This window comes from Gorilla gorilla, chromosome 13 (assembly GCF_029281585.2).
Source record: "Gorilla gorilla gorilla isolate KB3781 chromosome 13, NHGRI_mGorGor1-v2.1_pri, whole genome shotgun sequence".
In the NCBI taxonomy this organism is placed as follows: Eukaryota; Metazoa; Chordata; class Mammalia; order Primates; family Hominidae; genus Gorilla; species Gorilla gorilla.
The window spans coordinates 89765349-89787751 of NC_073237.2; the positions used below are offsets into that span (position 1 = coordinate 89765349).

A 22403-nucleotide genomic window follows, 5' to 3' on the forward strand; every position below is an offset into this window, starting at 1 on the left:
TGGAGGGGCTGGCGGTGTTGGAAACACCGAGGAAGCCCATCGGCGCTCCCTCCTGTCCCCTCCTGCAGGCACCTGAAGGAGATCTCGGAGCTGCAGAGCCAGCAGAAGCAGGAGATCGAAGCTCTGTACCGCCGCCTGGGCAAGCCACTGCCCCCCAACGTGGGCTTCTTCCACACGGCACCCCCCACTGGCCGCCGGAGAAAAACCAGCAAGAGCAAGCTGAAGGCGGGCAAGCTGCTAAATCCCCTGGTGCGGCAGCTCAAGGTCGTGGCCTCCAGCACAGGTCGGCCTCCGGGTGCAGGGCTGGGATGGGAGCGGGCCTGGGGACCCCCGAGTGAGCCTGGGAGGTAGGCTCCGTGCAGGTGTGACACCCTCGGACCTGGAAGACCACTCGGGGTTGTCTCCTTACTGAATCTCCTTTCCCTGGAGCAGGGGAGTCATTGCAGCATGAAGGCAGCCCTGGTCCTCTGTCCTCATGCAGAGAGGCAAGGCCCGTGAGTGGGCAGGGGCTGCTCAGCGTTGGGCCTGAGACCCTAGGCTGTGGGCTGTGCCAGGGAAGCTCAGGCTGCCCTCCCTCACCAGCTCCTCTGCAGGGCACTGCGTGGACGGATGGTGGCTGCTTCCTTTGACCCATTTCTTGGGTGTGTGCCAGCCGAGCAACTGTCGTTAGGGGCTGGGGGAGGACGGGAGGACGGTGATGATTTCCCAGTCTTGTTAAAGGTGACACCTAGTCATTGAGTGGCACTGGCCTGGCCCCAGGCAGCCACCAGCCCACGTCCCTGCATGTCAGGGCTTCCTGAGGCCTCCTGAGCAGCACTGCAGCCTGCTTGCTGGTGGAGAGCCCTGGCAGTCTGGGCTGGAGCCCCTGTGAGCCCAAGTCCCCAAGCATGCCAGGCAAGCCACCGTAAGCTCACTATAAGCCCACAACCTTCAGGGCACACAGCCATGAATTATACCCATTACACGAATTCAGAGACAGTTCCCAGAGCTAAGGGAAGACTGAGATGAGAAGTACACAGGCCACCGTGTGCCTGGGTGTGTCTTCTGTCGCTATATTTGCTCAACACAAGTCCAGCACGGCAGTGGGGGCTGGTAGAGACTGGGCACTTTCTTTGCTCTTCCCCATCACTCCTCTGTGGGAGATGTGGCCATGTGCCTGTGGTCTGCAGGAGACGTGAGCTTCCCCAAGGTCACCCAGCAATGAGCAGGCAGAACAGACTCAATCCACACTGCCCCGACCCGGCGGCGCCTCATCGTGCCTGTCGCCTCTTCTCCCCCCGCCCAGGTCACTTGGCTGACTCCAGCAGAGGCCCTCCCGCTAAGGACCCTGCCCAAGCCAGTGTGGGGCTCACTGCAGACAGCACGGGCCTGAGCGGGAAGGCAGTGCAGACCCAGCAGCCCTGCTCCGTCCGGGCCTCCCTGTCTTCGGACATCTGCTCCGGCTTAGCCAGTGATGGAGGCGGAGCGCGTGGCCAAGGTGATTTCCAGCTTGCCTGTCTCCGAGCATGTGCTAGCCACGTAGGGCCTCAGTGGTGTCCCCAGGAGCACGCCTGTGTTGTGTAGAGGGGTTGCAAGCTGTGGCAAAGGCTGTTGAGAGGCTTCTTTAAAAAAGGATAAAAAAAAAAAAGGTGTAGTCTTTGGATGAAAGGAATGGAATTGTCCCATCCACCACCAAGTCTTGCTTGTAAGCAGCTCAGGGGGAGGTGATGCTTTGCTAGAGTGGACCTTGGGGAAGTGGCTAGGACTGGGGAGGGCAGGGGACCTGGCATCCGGCTGTGTGCTCCGGCGCCAGTTCCCAGGCACTGGCTGCCCCACCCCCACCCCCACAGCGGAGCCAGATGGTGCTAAACACCGGGTCCTTCCAAAGTCCAGAGGGACGGCTGGGGGGACGAGGGCACAGCTTTCGAGCTGGGAGTTTGGCCTTGAGGAGGAAATTCTCTCGTCAACGCTGCGTGGACAGCAGCAGCTGCTCAATAAGGTGCTCTCCTGTCCTCACCATCTCTGTCCAGAGAAATCATGGTGACCATGAAGCCGCCCCGCCCCGCCCACCCCACCCTGCCCGCCCCTCTCCGGGCTGCTTCTCTTCTGCTCTCCCGCTGCCTCCTTCCCATTACATGGTCAGTGGCTTTGGTGCTCCGGGCTGGGCTAGATGGAGCCGTGGATGTTAAGTGACGAGGCTGGTGTGGCTGTTGGTGTGGAGGAGGAATCGCAGCAACCTGTACTTGATGAGTGTCTCTTTGTTTTCTTCCCTTTATATTCATTTGCAGGCTGGACGGTTTACCACCCAACGTCTGAGAGAGTGACCTATAAGTCTAGTAGCAAACCTCGTGCTCGATTCCTCAGTGGACCCGTATCTGTGTCCATCTGTCTGTATTTGTTCTTTTGTATTTTATCACCTCCTGGCCCTTGGTTTTCTCCCCCCACCCCCTCCCTGTCTTCATTACCTTTCATACATTTCATAGGATGCCTCCCCCACCCCATCGAAGTCACTTATTTAATATCAAAGTGGAACCCCATGAGCCGGTCGCCTGGAGCGGCGGCCGCCAGTGCCTACCCCCAAGCCCCACACAGCGTGTGTGCATGCTCATGGCTGGTGCCTGGGCATGGAAAGCATGTGCAGCGGTTGGCCTGCCTTCCGCCCCGGGCACCTCTGCCCAGAAGGACTGGAGCCCTTTGCATTCTTTTCGTCACCTCATTTATTTAATTTTTTTTTTTATGTTGGATGTAGTTTTTTTTTCTGTTGCAATTGTGGCAAATATACATGTCCGCTGTCCCCAGTTCCAGCGACAACAAAAAGACAACCCCAACCTCCTCCAGATGCACAGTGTGTGTCACGCGTGTCTGGACTGTGAAGACATGCACATAGCGAGCCTATACGGTTCTAAAGGTCACTGGAGGGCGTGGTTTCTGTACCAGGGCCAAATCCCAGCACCCAGTACCCTGCACACCCACCGCCCTGTGCCCTGCATGTGGAAATGCTGAGAGAACGTGCTCTAGTTCGGGCCTCCCCAGCCCCTCCCCACTGGAAGGGCAGGTCTGGTCCCCTTTGTCATTGCTCCTCACCCACTGCTGTCTCCAACCCCAGATAGGAGAGTGACGGCCACCTGGGCAGCTCTTCTTTGGAGCATGCATCCTGCTTGGCCGGCTCCTCCTCCTCCTCCAGCCAGTGGGAGCACTTTAGTTGCTGTATTTCCCTGTGACCTCCCGTGACCGCAGGGATGAAGTCAATGACGCAGTTCCTCCAATTGCTACTAAGCCAAAACCCAGTCCCAGCCTTGCTCAGATCCCCTGGAGCAGTTAGTGCCCAGGAACTCCATCTCCAGGGAAGGCTCTGCCTGCTTGGGGCCATCCCAAAGCACGCAGTTTGTTTTTAACCCTCAGGACGATTGGCCAGTGAACCAAAAACTGTGAGATTTTTAGGCTTTTGTCTTTTTAACAGGAAAATTAAGCTTTTTAAACAATTGGATTGGATATGCTGGTTTGGGGCACGTGACTTTTTGCTTGTACAATAAAGATACATTGTGCTTGTTGGGAGCCAGAGGCCATGCCTGTGGGAGGCGTCCACTGCCATCCACCCACCCCATCAGAGGTCCACGTGGGTCATCATTCTCCGGGCAGGCAAGTTGAGGACACAAGGGCCATGTAGAAATGCCAGGGCCTTCCCAGGGCTTCCCGTTCGCCTGTTTAACAGGCTGCCCTGTTTCAGCCACCATGTCATCTGGGCTGTTGGTCTGGGAGTCTCGGTGGCCTGGTGTCTGGTGAGTTGCTGAGTTGAATCTGGGGGGGAGTGGGCGCCTTCCCCCCCACCCCTGCGTCTCTGGGTCCTCTTACGGCAGCTGGCTGTGGTTCCTTCTCCGCAGCCGGTTCCAGGCCCTGCTGGCCTTGTGCCTCACTTGCTGTTCCTCTTCCGGCTCCTGCGTGTGCGGCTCGATCTGGGGCTGCCACTGGGGGCGAGGGCACCTGGGAGACTCAGTGCAGGGTGTTGGTGTCAGGTATGGCGCCTACCCAGGCCCCACTTCCACCCCCATGCTGTGTTTTGTGGTATTGCTTGTTTTCACGGCTTAGCCCCCATCAGGCAAGTCTTAGTCGTAGTCTTTTTGGGCCATAATGTCTCCCCCAGTTCCCCCACACTCTGAAGTTGCTGGCCGGGGAGAGCCCAGGTGGGCCTCTGCCCTGGGCGCCTCTCAAGCCCTGTCTGGATCAGCTCCAGGCCTCCGAAGTCTCTGCCACTCTACTGGGATGTGGCTGGGCCTGGCCCCTCCTGTCTCTGTGCCCCTGGGCTGTGGAGGCTGGACTTCTTGTTGAGCCATCCACTGGCACATCTGCTGCTCATGGGTAAACGCCCAGGGCAGCCCAAAAGAGAAGGGAGAGCTGTGGGGTCTGTGAGGAGACCAAGCACCTCCAGGGGAAAGACTGCAGGGGTGGGGGCAGCCCTGTGAGCGCTGAGAGGCTGAGGACTTGGGCGGAAGCCGTGGGACTGCGCCGGGCTTGGAGGCCAGGAGGGAGGGATGCAGGCAGGGGTAGTGTGAGCAGATGGGCTAGGACGATGCTGAGGTCGGTGCATGGAAGCCGCCGAGGGGTCGGGGGTTGCGCTGCAAGTAGAGGAGGAGCAGGGTGGATGCCAAGGTGCGGCCGGGGGGGTCAGCCGGCGCAGCCAGCCAAGCCTTTGCTCCCTAGAGCCTGGGGAGAGCTTTCAGCTCACTGCCCTGGTGTGGGGCACTCCCACTTCCTGGAAGAGAAACAGTTCCAGGAAAACAAAATGTGTTAAATTTTGAAATACAGAAGGATCCTGGCCTCTGTGAAGGTCAGAGAAGATGAAACGGCCCCAGGCAGGGTGGGTTGAGGCCAGGCCAGAGGATGGGCTGCGGGTGCCCAGGTGGCTGTGCCCAGGGATAGAGCAGGGCAGTGCAGCAGGCACCTCCAGGGGCCTGAGCTGACTCAAGGTGCAGGACAGGGAATAAAGCAGTGGAGGCTGGGAGCAGCAGGTGGACAGACCCTTAGGGAGTGCAAGGCCCTGCTTAGAACCCCTGTGAGCTGGGCCCCTTGGCATAGACCTCTCACCCAGCTTGCAGATGCCCCCTTGTGGTCAGCAGATGCTGTGGGGAGCTCACATGACCCAGTGCCCCAGAGCAGTCTCCCTTTTTTTTTTTGAGACTAAGTCTGGCTCTGTTACCCAGACTGGAGTGCAGTGGCAAGATCTCAGCTCACTGCAACCTCCGCTTCCCTGACTCAAGCAATCTTCCCACCTCAGCCTCCCAAGTAGCTGGGACCACAGGTCTGCACCACCACACCCAGCTACTTTTTTGTATTTTTAGTAGAGACAGGGTCTCACCATGTTGCCTAGGCTGGTCTAGACCTCCTGGGCTCAAGCAATCCACCCACGTTGGCCTCCCAAAGTGCTGGGATTACAGGTGGGAGCCACCGCACCTGGCCCAGTGCATTCTAAGGGATGTTGGCCTTGGAGCCAGGGAGAAGGGTCAGGTGCAGATGCTGAGATGGCACCTCTGGTCGTGGTTCTGTTGGTTCTGCTTGTCAGAAGCTGGGGTCCTTCTGGATCTTCCCACCTGACCGGGCATGTGCTGGCACCCTGTGGGCCTTTCTCTCTGCACGCTGGTATCTCTTTGGGTTTTCTCCACATTGGCTGTTGGCTGCAGCATGTTTGGCTCAGGGACCCTCTGGTGTCACTGCACGATGCCTTCTAGGCCTTCTCCCACCGTGGAATGCTTTCATCCCTCCCGGTGGGGAGAGAGTGCGTGCTCAGCGAGGCTCTTTGCAGCAGGTGTTCAGGAGGCCTCGGGGTGGAGGTCATCCAGAGAGGAGGGCCCCCACCCTGCACTGCGCCCACCAGGCCCTGACCTCTGCAGCCAGGGTGGTCAGTGCTGCGTACCACTGTGGGCTGTCTGTGGAGCAGGCCTGTGTGCAACCAGGCCTAGTGCAATGTGGGGTCATTTAGCTCAAGGCAACATGTAAACAGCCCCAGGTCTCCCTGTGCAGAGCCAAGGCAGATCCTGCTTCCCAGTGCATGCTTTGTGGACAGTTTTTGGCTCAAGAACATGGTTGTTCAATACGTAGACAATTTAAAAGGGGTTTTGTCCCTGGATGCCCATTTTTCTCCTGTGCCAGAAAAGGGAGCCAGTGCTGACCATGGCAGGGGCTGACCCACCTGAGGGTGCGCGGGAAGTCGTGGGGGACTGAGGTGAAGCCGCCAGGGCACCCATGATGGCAGGTGGGCTGCCCCAGCTGTCCCGTGGGCTCCTGGGCAGTATTGAGCCCTGTGAGGTGAAAGGCGAATGTGAGGATTGCTCAGGGGCTGACCACTTTTTAGTCCCCCTGTCCCAGGCACACACCCTCAGTTTGAATCCTTCTTGGTTGAGATGTCTTCTTGGCCACAGGCTGAGGGTCTGGATGGGGCAGGTGCTCGAGCTACCCAGAGGGCAGGGCCGTTGACCCAAGAGCAGCCTGTTTTTGTGCCACGGCTGGAGTGGGGAGGGAGCCTCCACTTGCGCCTGGGGGGCTTCAGCTGATGTCGGCTGCACAAAAGCAGGAGATGCCAAGTCCAAGAGCCAGCCCTCCTGTTGTCCTGTGTGCTGCCACTTTTACATTCTGGGAAGAAAGCAGCGGATCCCCCAACAGCTGGGATGAGGCTGCCAAGCCCCCGCCCCAGCACCACTGAGCAGTCCAGGGCCTTGGCGCCGCCTCTTTCCTGGGCCTGGCTGTGGATGGAAGCCCCACAGGGAGACCGAGATGGGCCTGGCGTCAATTGGCAGCCTCCTGAAAGTTTCCTTTGTTCTCCCGTTGCTGCCTTATGGACAGGAGGTGGGGGTGCTTTTCCTGGCACAGAGCGAGTGGCAGGGGGCCAGGTGGGGGCTGTCTTTGGGTGCCATCTGCATGGTGGGCAAGTGAGGGGCAGGGCCCAATCGAGGCCGAGGCTCTGGAGAGGTGGACTAAGGAGCCACCTAAGGACGGGCAGGGCTGTCCGGAGTGTGGGGAGGTCTCTGCCCCAGCCCAGTTGTCTGCAGTGAGTGGCGTCCGACAGCATGGCCTTGAAAGACTGGCACCCATCAGTTTGTCTGGAGGTCTAGGAGCCGTCTGCACACTGGTCACTGGGGCCCAAGTTTAGGAGGGGCCCAAGTTTAGGAAGGGCCCGTGGAGGCCTCCGTGGGCCAGGGTTGCTCCCTGGCTCTGAGCAGGTGCCGTGTCCTCCAGACACTCCAGACCCCAGGTTCCCAGGGCAGTGAGTGAGTCCCAGCTCTGATCGCAGGTCCAGGCTCCCTCTGGTGGTTCCCAGCCGGCAGCCGGCCTGTTTGGTGGTGTTCTTCCCAGCATGGCAACAGCCAGGAATTAGCACTGAATGTAGAGTTCCAGCCACACCAAGAGCTGCCAGATAGGCACAGAGCAGCTTTTTGAAGCACCTGGCTTAGGACTGTCTACATGGGACCATGGGCCACAGCCCCCCACAAAGCCTGCCAGGGAAATTGGTGCTCACATAGTGCCCCTACATATTGGATCCCAGCCTAGCCTGCATCACAGACTTCAGGGGCCCCTCCTGCACTACAGAAAACCAGCCATACCTCCCCTGTAAACTTGAGTGAGCCATCGAGGGGATATCAGCTCTGTGTTCCTGGCAGGGTTTCATCTCAGAACAGAGCAGCCAGGGAACAGCCCTTCGGAGCTGCTCACCCAGAGCCCACTGGTCTGGATCCCTCCCGCTGGGCTCCCTCCTTTTTATTTGAACAGTAAAGTCTGCAACAGAACACCACCTCACCTTTCCCCACACTAGCTCAGGAACAGACAGAATGGACTAAAAATAGTTGAGCTAGGTTTCCAAGTCCAGGATGCACAACTCAGGCCGAGCTTGGGCCAAGGAGCTGGATGACAAGTTGCCCGCTGTTCCCCGAGGCAGGAGGCATGAGCCCTTCTGGAGAAGGAACGCAGATGTTGCCAGGTTTTCTGAGTCCCTGCAAGATCAGAGTCGCTCCTTTTTAGGTCTCCTGGGAACAGCGCTGAGGAGCGTGTTCCTGCTGCGGAGGGAGTGTGCTCCTGGCAAGGGGCCGTGGGCTGGAGTGTAGACAGAGCCTCTGTGCTAGTGCGGCTTTGCCGAGTGACCTTGGGGAAGTCTGAGCCTGTGCTTGCCCGTCCCAGCTCTGCCTGCCTAAAGGATAAGCAGGGATGGCCGCGCCTTCCGGCCCAGCCTGCCCTGGGGACCTTGTCCCCACCAGGCTGGGCACTGACTGGCTAGGACATTGCATTCAGTGTGTACCAGGTGCCCTCTGGGTAGTTGGGACCAGTCGGTTTAGTGGCGGTCCCGGTTAGAAGGAGGCCAGAAATGTTCCAGGCTGAGGCCTTGCCCTACCGCTTGTGGATACTGACTTGTTAATGAGGCGGCAGTGTCCCCAGACATTGAGGTCAGCCCCTAGATAGAAACCCTCGAGTCCCCTACTCAACACTTGCCGCTGACCTCATCTGAGGCAGCCATCTGAGATCCAGACTTGGCCTCCAACCTGCAAAACAATGTATCTTTTTGTACTTGGAAAACCTCCGATGGGCTTCGGCGGCCAAGCCCAGCTGTGCCCAGCTCCATTCCAGAGCTCCCGTGGCCGACTCAGCAGGGTGTCCTGCCTCCATCAGTGGGGCTCCCAGAAGCCTGATGTTTGAAAGCCAAGCGGTGTGCTTTGCTTTTTTCTTTTTTTCTTTTTTCTTTCTCTTTTACTTTTCTTAGAATATGCTTCTAGAGACAAACACTTCTCCCTGAAGCTTAGGGGCTTGGCCCTGGCACCTCTGCCCCCTCGGCGAAGCTCGTGGGAGCCTGCACCCTCTCTCCAGGGGCTGCCCCGTTTCCCCCGGCCGGGTCGGCCCTCTCTCTGAACTGCTGCCTGTGTCTGCCCCTCCCTGCACACTGACGACTTTTGCTTAGTGTGGTAGCGTGTCCCAGTGTGTGCTGTTCTGCCTAACCCTGTGGTCTTGTGTCGTTTCTTTTTCCCTTGCAGGGTCTGCCCTGAAGCGTCTCTGCCTAGGCAAAGAACACAGCAGTAGTAATTATCCGGGTTTTTTCCCCCTTTGTCCTCTCTCATCGCATGGGCTTTCTCGTGGCTAGCGCACATCAGGGTTCCCGCGGCCGGGCGGGCGTGGGCCTGCCCTGCGCCTGCCCCGCACCTGCTCCATGCCTCTCGGCCGGGCACTGCTTCGCTTCTGCCTGGCGGGATTGCTGTCCTCGGCTCCCCCGTGTGTCTCCGTGGCGCCTAGAGTTTGTGCGGTCTCGCCAGTTCACATCTAACGGGCTTATCCTTCCCCGGAACACCCGCAAATTGCCAATCATTAATTGGCTCCTTTTCCAAAACCGTAGGAATGAGTATTTCCTTGAAGTCCTAAAGATGAGTGCCTCCCCACGAGGAGAGATGCCAGGACTGAGTGGGTATTAGTCTCCTTGGGCCACTCACCTCTCTCTCTCTCTCATCTCTCTCTCTCTTGAAAAAATATTTTTTTTCTTTTCTGGCTGGACTTTTCATGTAGGAATAGCTCCATGTGTGTCAAATCTCATCACTAATTTTTAATTGTCTGTGTCTGTGCTTTTTCATTGCTAGCCACTAAAGTCCACTACATTTTGGGACAGCTTGTTTGAAGAGATGGTCATTAGATTGTTTCTCTATGCAGAAAATTTATGAATTGGCTTATTCAAAATTGCCAACGAGAAATTACATGTGTTGCATGGAAAGGGTATGATTTAAAATTTTTAAAGTCTCATTTTAGTCCCTTAAAAAACGCTTTGAATGAAGCAGCCGAGTGCTCTGGTGTGCTAATGGTCAGCAGAGCGGCTCCCAGCTCCCTCCTGCAGCAGGGCGTTGGCCGCAGCCCATGGCAGGAGCTGGTGGGGCCGCGTCAGGCAGCCCCAGGCATGGGTACCCTTTATGAATACCTTCCTCGAATGTGCTGGTCAGGACAATTTCTATGTCTGGAATCCCAAACAACCAGACCATTAAAATTCATGGGAATGCAAGTCAGGCAGCCCTGGCAGGCATTTTCCCGTGGGCCAGGGGGCTGCCTGCAGGCCAGCCCGCCGTGTGTGCTGAGCGCTCTGCACACGGTACTCCACCGCCCCGCGTCCTCATGTTACGGCTGAGGATGCACAGGCCAGAGAGAGCCCGAGGAACCTGACTCTAGGCACCATGACTCCGAAGCCCAGTGTGTCTGGCTGTGCCAGGAGTTTCCTGAGCTCTCTCACACGTGAGTCTGGGGATGGGCAGCGGTGGGCACAGAGTGGATGCTGAGCAGAGGCTGCCGGCTGCTGCAGAGTCCTGTCCCCTGGCCTGGCTTCTGAGGTGGGTGATGGCCACCTGGCACAGCCCATGCAAATGCCCCACCATGTCTGACCCTGGGCAGCCAGGCCCCTTAATCCGACCGCCTCTTGAAGCAAGGTGCTGCCTGGCCCAAGTGAGACCATTGTCTCAGCTGTCACGTAAGAATGAATGCGGCCAGCCCACTGGGGGCCTGGGCGCATGTGTGGCGTCACCAATCCTGGCCTGTGTGTGACTCCCCAGGGTCCTCCACCAGCAGCCTGGCCCCAGGCCCTGAGCCAGGCCCCCAGCCCGCCCTGCACGTCCAGGCGCAGGTGAACAACAGCAACAACAAGAAGGGTACCTTCACGGACGACCTGCACAAGCTGGTGGACGAGTGGACGAGCAAGACGGTGGGGGCCGCGCAGCTGAAGCCCACGCTCAACCAGCTGAAGCAGACCCAGAAGCTGCAAGACATGGAGGCCCAGGCAGGCTGGGCTGCCCCTGGCGAGGCACGGGCTGTGAGTGCGGGGCGGGTGGGGCGGGTGCTCCTGGGGTGGGGTAGCCTTGCCTCCAGCATTTGCTAGTGCCCTGTGTGGCAGAGGGGTGTCCAGTTAAGCTCTTCATTTTCATGATCCAAGTTCATTCTCCCCACAGCCCCAAGAACTAGGCTTCTCCACTTTACAGATTGGGAGGTGAGCGACGCACCCACAGCTCCGCAGCTGGCAGGTGGAAAGGACAGGCCAGGCCAGGCCGGGGCTGTGACTCCACAGCTCAGATACAGCAGCAGCCCCAGCCTGGGCAGCCCAAGCCCCGCACTCAGAGCAGGTAGCCCTGGTCTTGGCAGACAGGCCCACCTCTGCCTGAGTTCTGTTTGTGCCCAGGCTGGAGACCAGGGCAGGTGTGCATGTCACCCAAGTGACACCAGCGTCGGGCCGTAGCTCACACGCACCTGAGCCAATGTGGGGCGGAAGTGAGGACCTGCTGTCCTAGGTTTTCACACCTAACTTGTTTGATGTCAGCGCGAGTTGGAGAAGCATCTGCTGTTTTTCAGCTTTCTGGAGGGGTTTGTGGAAGACTGGTGTTATTTCTATCTCAAATATTTAGTAAAGGTCATTTGTGAATCCATCTGGGCTGGAGTTTTGTTTTTGTATTTTTTAGCGTGGGATACTTTCCTCTATGATCTTTTACCTTAAAATTTTTCAAACACACAGAAGAGTGAACATCCATAGGACCCACTACGTACACTCTAATTGACATTTTTGCTGTATTTATCACACACCTGTTCATTCCTTGAGGGTACAGTTGTTACTATGGATTCAATTTCTTCTACACTTTTAACACCATTTGGATTTTCTGTTTTGTTTTGTTAAATTCTGCCTTTCTGGCAATTGGTATCTCTCCTCTAAATTTATCTAAAATTTTAAATTAATTGCCATAAAAGTATCCATAATAGCTATTATTTTTTCCATTTGCAGGATTTACAGTGATGTCCTGATTTCATTCCTGATGTTGGTGATTTCTGCCTCCTCTCTCTCTGCCTCTCCTTCGCTCTTTCTCTCTCTTTATGCAATCTCCTTAGGGGTGTACATTTTATTAGCCTATTCAAAGAACACATTTTGTGTTTGATAGTCTTTATTGTATGTTTCATTAATTTATTTTCTTATTTCTTGCCTTCTATCTTTGGGTGAATTTTGTTGTTCTGGAAAGTTTCTTATGATATGTTCATTGATTTCTAGCCTTTCCGTTGTAATGTAGGCATTCAAGGCTATAAAGTGCCCACTAATGGTTTTAGCTGCATCCCAAAAGTATGTGCAGCATTTTCATTAACCTTTGTTTGAAAATATTTTATAATTTCTGTTGCTATTTGAAGTAAGTGTGGTTGTTAGTTTTCAGATGACCTTTTGTCAGTGTGTTTTCGTGTGGCTGCACTGTGGTAGGAGAGCAGACTTAGTGCTTGCGGTTTGTGGAGATCTTCCAGGACTGGCTCTTGACCTGGCTGTCAGTCTTTGTTGCTGTTCCAATGATGCTGGAGCTGAATCTGTTCCCTTCTCTCCACATCCACACTCCCAAGCTCAGCCACTGTGACTTCTGTTCTGAACAACTGCAGGGTCCTCTTGACAGGTACACCTCCGCCAGTCTGAGTCCTCAAATTTATTCTCAGTGGAACCCCATTATTCTAGGACAAAGTCAGGACTCCTGAACATGGTCCCACAGCTCTGCGAGGCTGCACCCGGAGCCTGGGCAGGCTCATCTCTGCTGCCTGGGCTCCAGCTATATCAGCGTTCAGGATTAGCAGTGCTAACTGTTGTTCAGATGTTCTGGATTCTTTTTAAGTGTTAAGGGTTTTTTTTAACTTTTATTTTTGTCATGGCAAAAAAAAAATATATATATATATAAAACACAAAATTTACAATTTTACACATTTTCAAGCGTACAGTTCAGTGGCATGAAGTACATTCAGAGCATTGTGTAACCATCACCATCCATCCACTGAACCTTTTCATCTTCCCCAGGGAAACTCTATCCCCATTAAACACTAGTTCCTCAGCCCCCTCTCTGGCACCTCTGGTTTCCCAGGCCCTGGTAGCCTCTATCCTTCTTTCTGTCTCTACGACTTTGACTACTCCAAGTACCTCATAGAAATGGAATCATACAGTATGTGCCCTTTGGTGAATGGTTTATTTCATTTGATACAATGTTTTCAAGGTGCATCCATGTTGTAGTATGTATCAGAACTTTTTAAAATCAGCCAGGCGTGGTTGCACATGCCTGTGGTCCCAGCCACCCGGGAGGCTGAGGTGGGAGGATCGCTGGAGCCCAGGAGTTGGAGGCTGCAGTGAACTATGATCGTACCACTGTACTCCAGCCTGGGTGACAGAGCAAGATCCTGTCTCAAAAATAAATAAATTCAGAATACTGTGCAGCCACCACCACTGTTCATCTCCATCTCTTTTTATTGTGTGAAACTCTGTACCCATTAAACAATAACTCCCTATTGTCCCTCCCCCAGCCCCTGGGAACTTCCATTCTGCTTCTGGTCTCTCTGACTTTGAATCCTCTATGTACCTCATAGAGTGGAATCACACGGTATCTGTCTTTTTCCACTGGCTTATTCTACTTAGCAAAATGTCCTCCAAGGGCACCCTTGATGACATCCATGTCGTAGCATGTCCAAATTTCCTTTCCTTTGAAGGCTGAGTGATAGTTCATTGTATCTGGTACCACATCCATTCTCAGGGGAATCCTGTTACGGGATTGTCTGTCAGTTCTGTCAGTGGACGCTTGGGTGGCTTCCATCTTTTAGCTGTTATTAATCTGCTGTGAACATAGGTGTACAAGCATCCCTTCAAGACCCTGCTTTTATCCTTTTGGGTATAAACCCAGAAGTGGAATTGCTAGATCATATGGTAATTGTATGATAGTTTTTCGAGGAACTATTTTCAATAACAGCTATACCATTTGACATTTCCACTAACAGTGCACAAAGGTTCCAGTTTTTCCACGTCTGTGCCAACAGAAGATTTCCTTTCTGGGTTTTTTTGTTTGTGTGTGTGTGTGTGTGTGTGTATGTGTGTGTGTGCGTGTGTGTGTTTTGAGACGGAGTTTTGCTCTTTTGCCCAGGCTGGAGTGCAATGACACGATCTTGGCTCACTGTAACCTCTACCCTCTAGGTTCAAGCAATTCTGCCCCCCGAGTAGCTGGGATTACAGGCGTCTGCCACCACGGCCAGCTAATTTTTGTATTTTTAGTAGAGACGGGGTTTCACCATGTTGGTCAGGCTGATCTCGAACTCCTGACCTCAAGTGATCCACCCGCCTCGGCCTCCCAAAGTGCTGGGATTACAGGCGTGAGCCACCGTGCACCACCGCATTCAGCCATCCTTTCTGGTTTTTGATGGTAGCCATCCTCTCAGGTGTGAAGTGGTATCTTGTGGTTTTGCTTTACATTTTCCTAATTGAGTAGTGATATTGAGCAGCTTTTCATGTGCTTACTGGCTGTTTCTATGTCTTCCTTGAAGAAGTATTTATTGAAGTCTTCTGCCAATGTTTGAATCAGCTCGTTTTTTTCATTGTTGAGTTTTAGGAATTTTCTGCATAATCCAGATATTAATCCCTTATCAGATATATGATCTGTTGATAGTGCCTTTGGATGCACAAAAGTTTTAAAATTTGTCTTGTTTTTCATTTGTTGCCTGTGCCTTTAGTGAAATATCCAAGAAATCACTGCCAAATCCAGTGTTGTGAAACCTTTTCCTTAAGTTTCCTACTAAGAGTTTTCTGGTTTTTGCTTTGACATTTAGAACTTTGGTCCATTTAGAGTTGATTTTTTTTTCTTTCTTCCTGAGATTGTGTCTCACTCTGTCGCCAGGCTGCAGTGCAGTGGCATGATCTCAGCTCACCGCAACCTCTGCCTCCCGGGTTCAAGCAATTCTCCTGCCTCAGCCTCCCAAGTGGCTGGGACTACAGGCTTGCACCACCATGCCCAGCTAATTATTTTATTTTATTTTTAGTAGAGACGAGATTTCACCATGTTGGCCAGGATGGTCTCGATCCCTTGACCTCATGATCCGCCCGCCTCGGCCTCCCAAAGTGCTGGGATAGAGTTGATTTTTGTGAGGCAAGGCAGGGCTCCACCTTCTTTTTCTGGTATGTACATATCCAGTTTTCCCAGTTGACGTTGTTGAAAACTGCTTTCCCCTTTGAATGGTCTTGGCCCCCTTGTGGAGAGTCACTGCAGCATAAGAGTTAGCCTTCATCTCTGGGCTCTCCTCTCTTGTGATTCCCTTAATGTTTTACTCATCCACTTCATGGTGGACCACCCTCTGGCTCTGTCCACTCTGCCACTTTTTTCCTCTGCTCCTCACAGGATCATTTCCATTGTAAGTGTCTCCAGCTTGCTGATTCTTTATTCTGCCTGCTCAGATCTGCCGGTGAACCCCTCTAGTGAATTTGTAAGAGTCAGTTATTATTTTCAGCTCTTCTAGTTCCATTTGATCCCCTTCATAATTCCTGTCTGTTGAGATCCTCATTGTGTTCCTCTGTGATTTTCCTGACTTCCTGTAGTTCTGTGTCCATGGCTTCCTTCAGTTCTTCGAGCACATTTAAGACAGTCGGTTTAAAGCCTTTGTTTACTAAGTCCAATGTCTAGGCTTCCTTGGGCATGTTTTTGTCAGTTAAATATTTTCCTTTGAATGAATCATACCTTCCTGTTTTATTTGCTTTAGATTTTAGGTCACTAAATTTTTCTTTGTGTCTAAACTGCTGTTAAACCTATCCATTCAGTTTTTAATTTGGGTTATTGTGTTTTTCAGTTGAATTTTTTTTTTAACCATATCTCCTGTATCTTAAAAAAAAGTTTCTGACTCTTTACCAAAATTCTCTATCTTGTATCTCCTTCACATAATATTTTTTAGTTTTTGTTTGCTCTTTGTCCTAGTTTTTCTTTATATTGCCTTGTCTTTTCTTGTGACTTTTTAAATATTCTGTGTAGGACATTGTAGTTGAAATTGTATTTGCAAAAAGAATTTGAGGTCTAGTAGTAGGTTTCTCATTATTGTTTAATTTGCCTTAGAGCACCTTTTCATATTCTTATCAGCCGTCCTTTAAAAAGTGCCTGGTCAAGGATAGTGACCATTTTTATTATTGATTTGTGGGAGTTCATCATATATCTTTTGTCATATACAAGGGGGCTTCCAAAAGTTCACAGAAAAATGGAATTAAAAGATAAAAATAAGAAATATATGGCTGGCCATGGTAGCTCACACCTGTAATCCCAGCACTTAGGGAGGCTGAGGCAGGTGGATTGATTGAGTCCAGGAGTTCAAGACCAGCCTTTGCAATATGGCAAAACCTCATCTCTACAAAAAATACAAAAATTAGCTGGGCTGCTGGGTGCAGTGGCTCACGCTTGTAATCCCAGCACTTTGGGAGGCCGAGGCGGGTGGATCACCTGAGGTCAGGAGTTCAAGACTAGCCTGGCCAACATGGTGAAACCCTGTCTCTACTAAAAGTACAAAAAAAAAAAAAAAAAAATTAGCCCAGCATGGTGGTGGGCTTCTGTAATCCCAGCTACTCAGGAGGCTGAGGCAGGAGAATTGCTTGAACCTGGGAGGCAGAGGTTGCAGTGAGCCGAGATTGTGCCATTGCACTCCAGCTTGGGTGACAAGAGCAAAAGTCCGTCTCAAATAAAAATAAAAAACCAGCTGGGCATGGTGGTGCATACCTATAGTTACAGCTACTAAGGAGGCTGAGGTGAGAGGATCGCTTGAGCCCAGGAGGTCAAGGCTGCAGTGAGCCGAGATAGTGCCACTGCACTCCAGCCTGGGCGACAGAGCAAGACCCTGTCTGAAAAAAAAAAAAAAAAAAAAACAGCTGGGCATGGTGGTGCATACCTATAGTTATAGCTACTAAAGAAGAAATACAAGCTTTTTTCTTAACACAAGCGCCATCAAGTTCAAGATACTTTTACAAGCAATGATGCCAGCCATTTATAAGCAATGATGCCAGCCATTTAGTCCCTCCCTAAAGACCTAATGGTCCTGGGAATTTAACATGGCCATGGAGTCTTTTTTACATTATTAATTGACAAAAAATGGGTGCCCTTTACAGATGTTTCAAAATTAGGAAGCAAAAAGAAGTCAGAGGGAGCCAAATCAGGACTGTAGGGTAGATGCCTGATGATTTCCCATAGAAACTCTTGCAAAATCACCCTTCTTTGGTGAGAGGAATGAGCAGGAGCATTGTCGTGATGGAGATGGACTCTCTGGGGAAGCTTTCCCGGGGGGGTTTTGCTGAAGCTTTGGCTAACATTCCCTAAACATTCGCATACTAAGCAGATGTACATTCCTTGTTACCCCTCCAGAAAGTCAGCAAGCAGAATGCCTTAAGCATCCCAAAAGCTGTTGCCACAATCTGCTCTTGACTGGCCCACTTTTGCTCTGATGGGACCACTTCCAGCCCTCAGCACCATTGCCTTGACTGCACTTGGTCTTCAGGACCATACTGGGAAAGCCACGTTTCATGTCGCTATAGTTCAAAGAGAGCTTCAGGATCTCCATCCCACTTGTTCAAAGTTACCACTGACAGCTCTGCTCTTCTCTGCGCCCGATGTGGGCGCAATGGGTTTGGCACCCATTGAGTGGAAAGTCTGCTCAACTTTCATTTTTCTGTCAGAATTGTGTAAGCTCAACCTACTGAGATGTCAGTGGTGTTGGCCACTATTTCTGCTGTTAACCACCCGTCCTCTGCACTTACGGCTCAGACCAGATGAGTGTTTTCCTCACAAAGTGATGCGGATGGCCTGCCGCTGTGGGCTCCGTCTTCAGCGTGGTCTCATCCCTTCTTGAAACAAGTCAACCATTTGTAAACTGCTATTTTCTTTGGGGACATGGACCCTGTAAACTTTTCAGAAAGCATCAGTGATCTCACCATTCTTCCACCCAAGCTTCACCATACATGTGATGTTGGTTCTTGCTTGGCAGAATTCACGTTATTGTGATAGGGGCTCTTTTCAAACTGAAGTCTTCTCCTTCTTAGTGCCTCAGACTACCTCCTCTTCAGACATGCTGCAATAAGTTAGTATAAGTTTATTTGGGTGCAAAGATTTTTTTTGAAAGTCATGCATAGTTTTTTCATGATATGTATTTTCCATGAACTTTTTGAAGACCCCTTGTGTGTGTGTGTGTGTGTGTATATACATATATATACATATATACACATATATACATATATATACACATATATATACATATATACACATATATATACATATATATACACATATACATATATACACATATACATATATACATATATACACATATACACATAGATACACATATACATATATACATACATATATACACATATATATACATATATACACATATATACATATATACATACATATATACATATATACACATATATACATATATACATACATATATACATATATACACATATATACATATATACACATATACATATATACATATATACATACACATATACATATATACAATACACATATACATATATACACATATACACATATACATATATACATATATACACATATATACATATACATATATATACATACATATATACATATATATACATATACATATATACATATATATACATATACATATATACATATATACATATACATATATATACATATATACATATATATACATATATATATATATAATGGCTATAGTCTACCAATCTGTGGTTTGTGTTTTCACTTTCTTAATGGTGAACATGAAATGGTAAAAATTTTAATTTTGTTTTTCCTAAAAGCTTTGCAGCTTTAGCTATTGCTTTAGATCCCATGAGCCATCTCAAATGAACTCTTGAGTATATTTTGATGCAGAGGTCAATCTGTTTTTTTCCTCTCTGCATATCTGATCGTTCCAGCCCCTTCCTCTCCATATTGAATTGCACTGAATTGAGCAGACATTCGTCAAGTGGCCGTCTATGTGTAGGTCCATTTCTGAATTTGCTATTTTGTTTTCTTTAGCAATTCCCTTATCATTGTGGCAACACCACACTCTCTTAATGACTGAAGTTTTCTAGGAAGTTTAATCTTTGCTCAGGAAAGACTTTCAGTGTTGATCTTCTTCAAGAAGTTCTTGATTTTTTTCAGGTCGTTAATATTTCCATATGTTTTAGGAACAGCCTGTCAGTTTCTGCAGGCTAGCCCACTGGGATTTCGACTGGGAGTGGACTCAGTCTGTTGATTATCTGGGTGAGGTTTGACATATGAACAACATGAGCGTTCCTGTGAACGTAGTGTCCGTTTACTGGCATCTTTTTTTGTTTCTCTGCAGTGTAAAGATGTTATACCTCTTTCATTAAGTTTATCCCTAGGTAGCTGATGTTTTGGAATGCTATTATAAATGTTATTTTTCTTTAAATCTCCTTTTCCAGCTTCCTGTTGCTAGAATATAAAACTATGGTTGACTTTCGTACCCCATATCCTGCAATTGTGCTAAATTTGCTATTAGTTCTAGAAATTGGTTTGTCCATTCTTGTGGGTTTTCTGCATACACAGTCTTGTCATGTGCATGAGGCCAGTTCTCCTTCTCTCTGTCCAGTCTGTGCGGTTGACTCCTTTTCCTCCCCGCCTGGAGATCCCCGCGGTGTCGACTGGAAGCATGGAGGCACCTTGGGGAGGTGTTGGGCATTTTGTCGTGGGCAGGGGCTCAGCTGTCAGTTCCGTAGAGGCCCTTCCAGATAAGGAGGCCCCTCCAGCCCCTGACTGCCGAGCTTGATTTCCAGGAAGGGGTGTGGAAGTCACCCAGTGCCCTCCATGCACCTGTGAAGAGTGCCCAGTGGGGCCCTCCCTGGAGTGGAGAGGAGTGACTCCCCGTGGCCAGCAGCCTTGCCTTCCTGGGGCACACCCTGCATACAGCTTCTCCCCGGGCTGGGACAGTGGAAGGGCTGCCTTGCCATCACCTCCCTGCACACTTGCTTTGCCCAGGTCCTGGGGCTCTGCTCCTGCCAGCTCCTGGGTGGTTCATGCTCCTGTGAGGGCACTGACCAGCCAAGCAGGAGGCCTTTGTGGTGGCTGAGTAGAGGCATGTGGGGCCACTCATGCGCCCTCGGGGTCCAGGCCCCACTAGTCCTCCTCCAAGGCCCATTTTGGCTGGTGGACACCCAGGTGTGTGGCCTAGAGGCTATCAGGCTGCAGCTTGGGGAAGCAAACAAGGGAGGGTGATGGTTCCTGGCCCCACACCATCATTCTGGTGTCAGCCCTGAGAGGGTGCCTGTCACAGCAGGTTCCAGGACTGCTGTCTCCTGAGGATGGAGAAACTGCGGCACCCTGGGGGCCACTAAGGGAGGCCAGCTGATTGCAGCCACGTGTACCTTCCTCTTCTCGTCTCTGTGTTTCGTAGATGACCGCACCTCGAGCAGGAGTGGGGATGCCACGTCTGCCCCCAGCGCCCGGCCCTCTGTCCACCACGGTCATTCCCGGAGCCGCCCCGACCCTGTCCGTGCCCACACCAGGTACTGCCCTCTCCAACCTCCCAACCCCACCCTGTACGCTGCCTCTGGGTCAGTACAGAGGCCTGCTCCCAGCTCCAGTGTCCTGGGGGCCCTGGGCAGGCCAGGTGGGCCAGCTGGGGGCACAGGGCAGCTGGAACACCCCCCCGGTGCCCGTGCTGCCAGTCTTCTTGCAGCCACCTGTGGTCAGCATGCCTGGCCCCCAGCTGCGGATCACGTAGGCTTCTGCCCTGTCCCTTGCCAGATGGCGCCCTCGGAACCGCCCGGAGAAACCAGGTGTGGTTTGGCCTCCGAGTCCCCCCCACCGCCTGCTGTGGGCACAGCACTCAGCCGCGAGGGGGACAGCGGGTGGGCAGCAAGACTGCTTCCTTTGCGGCTTCAGACCCTGTTCGCTCCTAGGTTCCTGTGGTCCACGCGCCGTCTCCACACCCACTTCCTATACTTGAGTTGATGGTTAGAACCTTGTCGTCACCCTGCAGAAGTACAGTGCCTTGAATGCCAGCTTTTCCGTTCCCTGATGAAAAGATATGTTAAAAAAAATTATCGGAAAAGGTTTCATTTGCAATTGGCTTGTGCATTGATAATCTTTATTTACTGTTTTAAGTTGCAGAGATGTGAATGGTTTACAAATCTGAAGCTGAAGTTCAATCTTTGGTTTTCTGTTGTAAATGCCTTTTACAAACATTGAATTAGCTACCTTAAGTATTGAAGAGCTTCCAATGCTAGGTGAGCCCTGCTTTGTCCTCAGTAGAGTGCCGGTTCCCTGGGCTCATCCAGGGGCTGAGAGACGGCGGGACGCTGGGGCAGGGCACACTGGCGGAGCTGCTTGCTCAGTAGGGAATGTCAGCTGTTGCGCTGGGCCATGAGAAATCCGCCAGAAAATGTTAGGTGAGCAGACATGCCCTCGGTGCCAGTGGGCTGCTGTGAGTGAGGATAAGGTGTGTGTTGGGCATAGAAACTCTGGCTGCCCGCCCACCCTGTGGAGACAAGCGCAGCTCCTCCAGCTGGAGAGGCTGCCCTCTCTCCTGCCCACTTCCCTCCCTTCTCCATGATTTCCATGGAGACCTGTGGCTCTGCTCACCCCTGGCACGCAAACCGCTCTCCCGTCCAGCCCTAAGCCTGCTCTGCGGAGGGCGGGGTCATTCTTCTCCTGGAGATTTCAGTGGGACTCGTCCCCAGCGGGCACAACACAGCCCTTGGTGGGAGGGGAAGGCCCCAGCCTCCTCCACCTCCCACTGGAAAGCAGACTGCTTGGGACTGCCCAGCTGTGAATTGTATAGTTTCTGTACTTATTAGAACTGGGTAAATTATTTTGGTTCAAATCTATTATTCCATCAATTCAGTTAGAATTGAATTTTCTAGGTGATTATGCAGAATCTTCTGCCAGGGCACGATGCTGTCGTAAGAGATTTCTGTTCTCTGTACTGGGCCCCCTTGCCCTGTTCCTTGAGTGAAGTGGGGGCTGCCCTCACCTGTCCCCCTTGCCTGTGAATCCCTTCCTTGTACATGGTGGTCAGTGGCACGGAATCCCCAAGAGATTGTATATCTGAAGGAGAAAAATAAACACTTTTGCTCGAAAACAGTGTGAAACAACATCTTTTTCTTACCCTCTGTCCATATAAAATCCAAAGCAACCAGCCTCCTAGGGAGCACAGGAGTTGGGAGCCAGTTCTGGGCTCAGCTGCATCCACACCTCTGGAGGAGGGTGCTGAGGGGCTGCGGGTGCTGGGCTGGGCTGTCCCCGGCAGGGGTCTGAGAGCAGGGCATCTGGCAGGGCTGCCTGGCCCCCAACATTGCCCCCGCCAGCTGTGGCCTGGGCCCCGAGCACGGTCAGCTCTGCTGGTCGGGTTAGCTGGCTGGGCTGCCCACCACTCTGCACCTGATTACACTTAGCAGTGCCACGGGCTGTGACCATGATGGAGGGAGCCAGCCTCCTGGTCAGCGAGACACACCTGCAGCCCCTGTCTCCAGGAGGCTTGGTTTGCATTACTTGTTGCAGCCCCTGGGGCCACCCTCTTTGCTCCAGATGGGCCGAGCTCAGGGGAAGTGGGAGCTCCTCAGATGAGCTTGGACTTGTTGAGAGGAGGACTTGGGGCTGGGGTTGCCCATGGAT

General features: G+C 51.9%; 2 protein-coding genes across 41 annotated transcripts in view; one reads left to right on the plus strand and one right to left on the minus strand.

Annotated features, from left to right (window-relative positions):
* Positions 1-22403, plus strand: part of WNK2 (WNK lysine deficient protein kinase 2) — a 137517-nt gene that overhangs the window by 114286 nt on the left and 828 nt on the right. For 4 of the 38 annotated variants that reach the window (XM_031014444.3, XM_019033782.4, XM_031014447.3 and 1 more), the window contains exons 24-29: positions 69-283; positions 1286-1477; positions 2268-2366; positions 8988-9032; positions 10536-10792; positions 20182-21870. In XM_031014444.3, the coding sequence (XP_030870304.3) occupies positions 69-283; positions 1286-1477; positions 2268-2366; positions 8988-9032; positions 10536-10792; positions 20182-20511 (1138 nt within the window). In that variant the 3' untranslated portion in view covers positions 20512-21870. Of the gene's footprint in view, positions 1-68; positions 284-1285; positions 1478-2267; positions 2367-8987; positions 9033-10535; positions 10793-10928; positions 18318-20181; positions 21871-22403 lie in introns of those variants that run through there. The other 34 variants (XM_055349916.2, XM_055349918.2, XM_055349923.2 and 31 more) reach the window with 25 other exon arrangements.
* Positions 20809-22403, minus strand: part of FAM120A2P (Putative uncharacterized protein C9orf129 homolog) — a 28994-nt gene continuing 27399 nt past the window's right edge. The window contains exons 5-6 of one of the 3 annotated variants that reach the window (XM_055349940.2): positions 21763-21836; positions 20809-21211 (exon numbers count right to left, since the gene is read on the minus strand). Coding sequence is in view for 1 of the 3 variants with exons in the window: in XM_004048282.4 (XP_004048330.1) it covers positions 21060-21211; positions 21763-21836 (226 nt within the window). In the remaining 2 variants the exon portion in view is untranslated. Of the gene's footprint in view, positions 21837-22403 lie in introns of all 3 variants that reach the window. The other 2 variants (XM_004048282.4, XM_055349939.2) reach the window with 2 other exon arrangements.